The sequence below is a fragment of the Branchiostoma floridae genome, chromosome 17 (assembly GCF_000003815.2).
Source record: "Branchiostoma floridae strain S238N-H82 chromosome 17, Bfl_VNyyK, whole genome shotgun sequence".
NCBI lineage: Eukaryota > Metazoa > Chordata > Leptocardii > Amphioxiformes > Branchiostomatidae > Branchiostoma > Branchiostoma floridae.
In genome coordinates this window covers 413,882-423,737 of record NC_049995.1, presented here as the reverse complement: position 1 = coordinate 423,737, position 9,856 = coordinate 413,882, and the positions used below count along the sequence as shown (strand labels likewise).

General features: G+C 39.5%; 1 protein-coding gene across 1 annotated transcript in view; it reads right to left on the bottom strand.

Moving 5' to 3' along the window:
* LOC118404948 overlaps positions 1–9,856 on the bottom strand; it is a 22,410-nt gene that overhangs the window by 4,432 nt on the left and 8,122 nt on the right. The window contains exons 2-7 of the mRNA XM_035804353.1: positions 7,973–8,108; positions 5,417–5,533; positions 3,185–3,352; positions 2,718–2,806; positions 2,175–2,272; positions 1,673–1,823 (exon numbers count right to left, since the gene is read on the bottom strand). Of these exons, the coding sequence (XP_035660246.1) occupies positions 1,673–1,823; positions 2,175–2,272; positions 2,718–2,806; positions 3,185–3,352; positions 5,417–5,533; positions 7,973–8,099 (750 nt within the window). The 5' untranslated portion in view covers positions 8,100–8,108. The remainder of the gene's footprint in view (positions 1–1,672; positions 1,824–2,174; positions 2,273–2,717; positions 2,807–3,184; positions 3,353–5,416; positions 5,534–7,972; positions 8,109–9,856) is intronic.

Genomic DNA, 9,856 nt, shown 5'->3' with positions numbered 1-9,856 from the left:
ATCCAAGGTTTGTTGGATTGTGGCCTCACTTTTTTCCTGGGGACATGCTTATTGGCAGCACCACTAACGGCTGCCTTAAACAGCTCCCAGTTTTCTGAGGCAGTGTTGTGCTGAGCCTGGTCTGCAAACTCTCGACTGTATGTTGCCATATCCTGCTGGAGTGCATCGATGTTAGCTTTCCTCCACAGGTATATGAGCCGATCTTTTGAGTTTGATGTTTGGGGCTTTACTTGAACATCAATCAGCGGGATGTCATGATCGCTGAGACCTGGTAAGATTTTGACTCTCTCCACTAAGGTGGAATTTGTGGTGAGAAACAGATCCAGGGTGTTCGAAGTTTGCCCCACAGTACGAGTTGGTTCACAGACCATTTGTTCCAGACCACAGTCATTGGCAAGGCTGATGTAATTGCTAGTGAGAGTGGATGGATTGGAAGCGGTGGTATTAGCTTCAGGGTTCCAGGTCGCATCAGGCAGGTTGAAGTCACCTGCTAGCCAGATGTGGGCATTGTTGTTATTAGCCCGCTTTTGCAGCACTGATCTTTCTAGTGCTACAAAATCATCATGACCAGCTGAGGGGGGGGGGGGGGGGGGGCAAAAAAAGGCCCCTATGTAGATGGACTTACTGTTAGCCAGATGGACCCGGACCCAGGTCAACTCGCAGGGACAGTCCGGGTCTGGGTGGTGGGTTGCTATGATGTTGTTCTTTACAGCAACAAGCACACCCCTCCCCGGTTTTACTTCTTTTTTTTCTAGGTTATCCAGAATATCTTCAATAAATTATGGAAATGTAATGACGTCAACGGTCAAGAACCAATACGGTGGCAGAACATGACCAGATCAAAAATAACTAGCTTATCATCCCTTAGAATTTGTAATTACATGGTATTTTTTTATTTTAGTCTATTTCCATTATCTTTTGCGATAATCAAACATCCAAAGTGGTATAGATAAGAGGGCGCTATCGAACATTTTGACGTTACTGATGCTGCTTTTGGCAACAAATTTTTTGGTAAAGTTGGTAGCAAACCTTCAAGGTTTTCTGGAAATGCCCTTTTTCCATGCTTGCAGCCAACAAAATCTAATTGATGGCGTCAAAATAACGCCATATTATTACGTCTTTCAAGTGAATTTTTTTTCCGAAATCTTCAGATATCTATTTCTCTGAAAATTTTATTGTCATATAATAAGTTGTTTAAGAGTAACAGGACTTAAAAGGGCGGACCTCAAAAGCCCCTACGCCCCGTAACAGATAGTCCAAAAAGCCCAGTCTGAATAGGGTTAAAGTTTTGGGTCAAACCTAATGATAAATAAAATCTTCCTCACTAACTAGTGGGCTCATGCATGCTAAATGAAACGTCTGCAATATTCCAAACTTAACAAATTCTGTTGAATTGTTACCAATTAAATTTCTAAATTACAAGTCATTCAATTTGTATGGCTCTGGCGTAAGCAATTCGAAAGTTGGTTTGCCTCAAAGACCCCCTTGTCTGAATAGATGTAAATACCCTATGTCTAGCCAGCCGCCTTCATCGATGTATCATTTTACAGATATTGGTATCAGATACGCAAATATTGTTTAAAACTGGCAACTATCATGAACTAAGCTAAGAATTGCAGCGACCAAAAGAAATGGGTACATCTGCATTGTAAAAGTCTGTGATAAATCTTACGAAACATGGCGGGAGCGGCCTCTTCGCTTTGTAGCACGGATCTCCTGGTACGTATCCAGTCCCGAAACAGCCGTTCATCATAGTACCGCCCATCCCCATGGGGTAGGCAAACGCCTTTGGTTGGGACATGTCGTCTTTTTCGTTCTGCTTTCTGCAACAGAATGTGGATTTTTTTTATTATAAAATAATAGTTAGACTGTCATTTTTATTCTTTCTACAGTTATTTCATTCCGGACAGGCGTGGTTGTAACCTGAAACTTCTGACCGTTTCCAAAATCCTATCAAGTTGCTTGAGTAACGGCTTTTTGGCGTATCTTTTAACTTAACATTGATGTCTAACCTTCATCGACGTTACTAATCCTTGTTTAAATTCTTTTAACTAAAGCTACTACAGTTAAAACATGTGACAAAAGGCTACACATCACTAAGATGCTAAATGCGATATTTTCTATTGCTTTGTTTGTAAATATTATGTTAGATGATAATGTAAGCGTTTACTTACTTGGGACTTTTTTCAACGTCCACCTTCATTTTCATTCCTGGTGGTGCAAACAAGTCGTCCTGGACCATGCCCTTCTGTTCGATAAAATCTATCTCAGCCTGTAAACAGCGAGACAAAATCATTAGCATAATACATATATGACAAACACAATAAATGTATTTTGTATATGGTTCTGTCATGAATAACAGATCATACTGGAGAAACTTCACTATGTATTGTTCCTCTCCAGTGTAAACCGGATGTACGATGTATGTACTATGTACTATCTAATTTATGGCTCAGTTACATGTACCATCTTTTTTTCACATTTTATTTAATTATACATTTGCTTACTACCTATTTTCAAATCGAGACATTTACATTTACGTACACGGTTACTCTGACCCTTACCAAAGCATCATATCATCATCAAGGCAAGTACCCATCGCCACTTGTACCAGCCTTAGTTAAACCCATGGTAAAAGATGAAAATAGGAAGTTACGTACAAACAAGTAAAATATTTAGATATATAGATATTGATATAGATATTTTTATTATTATACCTTCATTTCTCCGGTACCACCTTTAGGCGCAGCAGGAGCTGCTGGTTTGCCTCCACCAGCTGGTGGTGCTGCTTTCTTTGCCGGGGCAGCTGTAGCAGTGAAAATATTATGAAAAGTTATAGTCAATCATATACTAAATGTATATTTTGATGTGTTCGTCAGTAAATTTGACAAAATATGATTATCTATAGAATGTGCATGATCAAACGAACAATTTGCAGTTTGGTTCGCTTAACTTTGGATCCTTTCATGACAAATATGGTTAATAGACATTCATGACAAATAACTACATGTATTAAGAAGGGAACTAAATCAAGCGGAGGAAAATTGTAAATGAGTTGATTTAAAGTCCAACAGTAAATTTATGGCGACTTCTCGCGGCAAGCAATCCACAAATATCGCTGAGTTTTAGACTTAACACAATGGTAAAAATGGTGCTGTTACTTACTTACATTACACTTACTTACCAAATAAGCCTTGTATAGTTTTGTCCGCCACCTCTTTTTCAACCTCTCCAGTCATCTCTTGCTGTTGTTTCACACTGTCTGACATGAGGTCTGGGCCCATGTTCTTCATACCACCCAGCTGGTTAATTTGACCTGACAGTTGCTTGTTGTCGACTGGCTTCGGTTTCGCTGAACATGTATCATAATTAAACAATGTATTAAGTAAACTGCATTCAGTCTTACCTGTCTTAGTCATTCGTTTATTACAAACTATCACATGCGGTGCAAGAAAATATTTTTTTTATCCCTAGATCGTTATATTTTGTTAAGAGTTCTAATCTATTGGAAAAAGTGAAATTCGAGGCGGATGCTAAAAGAGAGGTAAAAACTTTTACACTAATTTGTTGTTAAGTCCAGTGGCACGGTGTAAGTGAAAGTTTTGAGTTCTTCTACAGACAACAGGATTGTAAGGTTGAGTAAAGACCTACCTAGAATATATCAAGTATCAAAACAGGCATTCTCCATCCAACTATTCAAGCGTTTTGATTTTTTTTCGGACAGAAACCTGTCAAACAGCAGCCAGCAGAATACCTTTGTTTCAATGGGGTTAAAATCTATCAAAGGTTTACATTTTGAATGATTAAAAAAGTTGAACCGTAGCCGTATATGCATATCATATTAACCCTCAAACACTCGACTGGGGTCCATTTGGACCCCAGGCGGACATTTTGAAGTGCCATTTAAACATTTTTGATCTGAAGAAAAAATCCTTCCGTGACTTTGTCAGTCAATATGTTTATACCTTCTCCTAAGCTGTCGCAAAGATTGGTACAATAATGTGGAAATTATAAAGAAAGTTTGTGTTCAGTCCCTCTGGGGTCCAAACGGACCCCAGCAAAAATGTGCAGTTTTTTAAACAAACTTTTGAGACTAACTCCTTAACCACTTACAGTATGACTACCAAACTTTCTGACAATAATAAGAATGTAAACCTAAATCATCACAAAAATTTGTGTCATCAACATGTAATGTGACGACATTATGATGTCATTTGCCTAATCAGGGTGGCCATCTTGGAATTTAACCAATGACGTCATGGAATTAGCATAAATTATAAATTTTAAGTCATGACAATTACATTGAATTTCATAGAATTTAATTTTTGTCAGAAAACAGGTGTAGTAACCAAGAAAACCTTGTTTAAATTGAAATTGTCAAATTTTGCCTGTTAGAATATGGTTTCCATGGCAACCCCCAAAAATGATAAACTTACTTTATTGACTAAAAACTTTTGCAAACAATATTTTGTGATAAAGTACCAAGTTTCGTAGCTTTAGCTCTAGCCGTTCATGAGTTATGCGACATAAATGTTGCTGAGGGCCTCAAAATTCCCCTATCTGATCGGAATAGGTTTAGTGCAAAACGTGGTCCTTCTGAACTTTTGCATAAATTATGATAATGAGTTAGAATTAGCAACACCTTAACATCTCAAAATCCTCCTCTTACATTGACGAAGCAATGTATATACAATGATCGTCGATATGAAATGGTACTGAGATTTTATGAACAAAACATTTTGGGGTCCGTTTGGACCCCACTCTGTCATTTTAGTCGCAAAAAAGGTCGGGTGCTGGAGGGTTAAAAAATATTATGTATACAAAACTCTAAAATTTCATTATTGCATGAAGAATCCGAACTTCTATTTTTGTTTTGATACTTTTATCATGTCGGTCCTTTCATTCATAATCATTGTTACTTGCAATTGAAAGGGTGAAAATGTCAGATAAAGTACTTTGACACTTGAGCATCGTCAACCGCTATTCTCTGTAAAAATCCATCCATAGCTTCTCGGGATATACTGTTGCACACCATCATGTCAAAAACAAAACCATTGCTTAATTGAACTAGTTTTACTGCAATATTCAACACAAAATTGGACTCATCCAAATTTTCGACTGAACAGCACCAGTCTTTGTCAAGGAATGAACAATCAACTGCTGTCGTGACAGATAGAACACGTGACTCTGTCGTGACAGATAGAACACGTGACTCAGTAAGGACCCAGTAAGCAGTGAATCATAAGCGTGTCACGACAGCAGTTGATTGTTATTAATTTCTTGACGAAGACTGGGAGAGTCCAATTTTTTGTTGGCCATGGATATTACAGCTAAACTAGTTTAATGATAACTTCTAACTACACAGATGAACTTTCAAGCTAAAAGAATTTCATTTTTGACGAAGGCAAAAACTTACACAAAAGGTCTCCAGCCATCTTGGCAATGGCCCCGATGAAGCGTTTGTCCTGGACGTACTCCGGGGCATCTTCAGCGGCTGCTTTCTGCAGGGCTTCTTTGAGATAATCCGGCAAGCCTGGAGCAGAACAGAGAGGGTTCTTAGACTTTTAACCTCAATATTCTTGCAATAGGTGTTTGGGTTTAGGTGCAGTTTTCATCTATTTTCGAAAAAAAAAGAGTGATTTTATGCCAACTTCAGGAAGGTCTGAGTAATTACACGTAGAGACACATAATCGGCCCAACACAATCAGATTTTTTGGCGGTAATTCACACAGCCGGCCAAGGCTTTACCATGAACGAGCGGACTGAGACAGGTCTGAGTAATAGCCCAGGGCATCGGAGTTTGTGTTACACAGACTAATATAAATGCAACTTGTAATAAAGCACACAATTAAAATCAAAGTCTGGGCAAGAAAGGGGATTATTTGACGAAGTAGTTGGATTTGACCTGTAGGCCCTCCGGTTTGTTTACAAACCGACGCCATGTTTGAATCAATGTGCTGAATGTATTCGGCTTTTAATACGTGGTAAACTTCTGGAGTCCTTTTGCTTGAAATGGTACATTACAGAAAAGATTTGAATTTTACTAAAACACACAAAAGTAAATCAATTTAGTTGGTGAAGGAGAGGTTATAGAGAGTGTTGTTCTTTGACTGCAGACCGGGATCCTTTGTTCCGAAGGATCTACTCCTCAGACTATACACTATAATCACAAGACCAAGTCTCGAGTATTCCGACATTGTCTGGGCCGGCCTTACCAAACGTGACCAATAGATTCTGGAATCTGTCCAGTATTAAACCACCAGGATTATCAGTGGCCATTTCGGACTACCGTATCCTTCATACGAACGTCTTTACTCCGAACTATCCCTACCGTCACTAGATTCTCACTACAGTACAGACGCAAGTTCCACACTTCAGTAACTAGTATGTACAAACTGTTGAATGGACGCTGCCCTTACCGTGATTCTCATTATTATACAGCCGAATAAATCAAATCAAATCCTTTGTTTTATATACAACCGACGTCATTTTCCCATTTGTCACCCTGTTGTTGAAAGTTTGTCACATTATTTTTTTATTTTCCCGGGATGCATGTAACGTTATTTCTAGTCACAAGAGGTACGCGGCCCAGACGTATGTTATTCAAGCATTTTGCAACGTTTCTATCTGTACAAATTCTCCCGGCGGTCGATTATGTTTCAATTCGTCGTGCCGACACAAAGTTTTCGTGAAATTTTGTGAGAGTCTCCCAACTATCACAGGTTAGCCGGAAGATTGCATAATGCCCTAGCTACGACTGTACAAGTGGACGGCGGTGCCCATATACAAGAAACTTGAAAACTACAGCAGTTTCTGAATCTCGTTTCTGAGGATTGGATAAGAAATTTACTACCGAAATCGTTCAGTTAAAAATCACGGGCAGTTATCTGGCTTGGGCCGCTCAGCGAATACAATAGAAGTTACTGTATTTCTCACTTATTTGCATCTTGTATATTTTGTCTGCTTTGATTTGGGCCTACACAGCTCATTATAAGTCCCCAACAAACCCGTACAGCAATGTGCACTGTTTGAATTAAGCACAAGCTTCATATTTTGGCCTGTAGTGTAACACACAACGTTATCTTTTGATCTTTGTGGAATTTATCGACAAAAACAACATGGAACTAGGGAATGAAACTTCGCCGCCATTTCGATGACGTCGTCTGTTCGCTCCAATCAGGCTTACAGGAAATACGGAAGGAAAATGTGAGAAAATGTGACCCAAAATTTGGAGAATGATTTTAAATTTCACAGACATCGACGAAAGAGGAATGTAACCAAAAAATTATCGCTATGAACATTGACTACTACTACAAGAAATGTTTAGTACGTATATTAGAAACTAGAGTACCACCGTTGGGCGTGAAAGGGGGGCGCCACACGCTGAAAGGCACAGGATCGAGTCCCGCAGGGGAAATATTTTTATTCCCCATTTTAGACATGTATTTTGTATTTACAACGTTTTCATCTTGCGAACAGGGCATCGTTCGTTTACACATTTTTTACCAATTTTATTACTTGCACTCAAAAGACGGCCCAACGTGCGGGGCGTTTAATGGTCGGACGGTCCGTGTGGGGAGGGGGGGGGGTCGCCAACGCCTCGGACCATACCGGCTCAAATACTGTATCGACGATGTCTGTCGCCTGCGGTGTTAGTCAAATTTGGAGGCTACCAGACCTGAACCTGAATCTCTAGACTTGAGTCTGGACCTGAACCTGATCATGAATTTCAGCTGTATATAGGTACACAGCACTACTATAGGGGGACCTACATTTTCGCGAAAATGTTGCCTTTTAAGTTGTTTCTTTTTTTGCGATTTTTTTCCTTCGCAAACATCCTGCATTTTTTAAACGTTGCCTTCAACGTTGCCTTTCTAGTTGAAAAATGAGAATGCTACGTTGCTATCATGGATCATCATGGTCTTTAAATAAAAGCTGTAGGTCACGCAAGTTTTAGCAACGATTCCCTTACCTACGGATTTCGTGATCCAACGGTGACAGGGTTTTGGTTCATCCTGTTTGTACCACGTCACACCGAGGTACACGGCGACAGTCAGAACCAGCACTAAGGGCACTCCTACCCCCACTGCCTTCTTCATGTTGTTGGTCTGTAAAATAGAGTGAACATGTAAACACTATTAATCCGTTAGGCAATAGGTCAATTTGTGACATTGGCTTCATTTTTGCTCCTGGATGTCAGTTTGGATACCAGACGTATATTTCAATGGACCAATTATAATTTTTCATTGAAGGTTAATTCTTTCTACAATTCTAAATACATGCCGTACGACTCAATATAATATTTTGCGAAGATTTGTCTATTGCTGCATAAGTTATAATTAGAAGTTTTTGTCTGGTTTAAAAGGGTTCCGAACGGACCTCAATTAGCAACAAAATATGCATTACACAATAATACATGTAATGTGATTATACTCATTTGGCAGTTCTATTCATACTCCTCGCTTTCTTTTTATTAAAAAAATAATAGATTGCTAAGCTAAGAATATAACATGATACTAATTCAGTTTAACTAGGGACATCTACTGAACATTGTAAGAAAATCGATCGGACGCCAAGTCTGCGAAGTCTGAAGAACATTTTCGGCAGTTATACGTCTGCGTGTTGTGATCACTAAAAATCGCGCGCTGATCGAGAAAACACCGGACCTCTTACTGTTAAAATTGTCATTTAGACACCATGCACCATATGCATTCACCATGTGAGAAAGATATAACCATCAAGACGTCGGGCGTTATTGGGCCGAAAATGTCCCTTAATAAATAAATAAATAAATGCCCCTTTAGATCTCAATTTTTGATTTGTAAAGGTGGTGGTGGTGGGGTGGGGTGGGTGGGGGGCTGGGGGATAAGTCAATCGTCCCTACCTCGTTACCGGTATAAAATTCGCTTGCTATTTAGGGGTCAATCTGGCGATTCAAGATGGATTTTCACTTTGGAAAATCGGACCATGCTCGCTAAAATTGAGACCGCAAATCGAAGGCCGTACGTTTCGCCCAACACTTACATTTGTTTGCAGATGTTGGCTTTCTTTGAAGGAGCGTGTAGTAACAAGTTGGCCGGGGTTATCACTCAGTTCCTGTATTTGTCCCATTTACACAAGAGCAAGAATGAACCGGAATGCCGTCAGAATCTACTTTTGTGTGTGTTCCAGAAATTTTCACTGCATTCCAGCTAATTGTGTCCGTTCTTGTGGCTGGCCCAAAGGTTTTTGACATGTTAAAAACTGCCGAGGTGCGAAAAATACCAAATGGCATTCATAATGGATTCTAAGTTTATTCTAACTGTTCTAACTGCAGTATGACCGCATTCTACGGTATATCAACATTATTGGAAACATTCTTATCTCATTCGACGAAGCACCGAAACGGCAAGTCACTTCGAATCCTGCCAGAATATAGCCGAAAGAATATCTAGAATGCAGTAAGAATGTCTAAGATACTACAAATTCACAGGAATAGAAAATAATTTTCATTCTGACGGCATTTGGGCTCATTACTTTTCGTGTTAAGGGTATATAAGGTCTATTTGGAATGCCCACCCGAATGTGGCAAAAATTTTGAAAATACTCCATTCCAGCTTGTTCTGCTTGATTCCTGCTAATTCGGTTTCAGCGTGAACGCCCTATTAAAAATCTTTTCTTTTTGGCCACGAGCCCTGTTTTAAATCTCCCAACAACTAAAACATCAAAATTGAAGAAACTATCAACGTTTTGGAGGGACCCAACAAGTCATGTGGCCCTTTTGGTCTTGGTAGAGATCAGTATTCTCCGCTATTTTTTCGCTGCAGTACCTTACAAAATGGCTAGGCGGGGCATCTGATCTTCGTTCTACCGACTC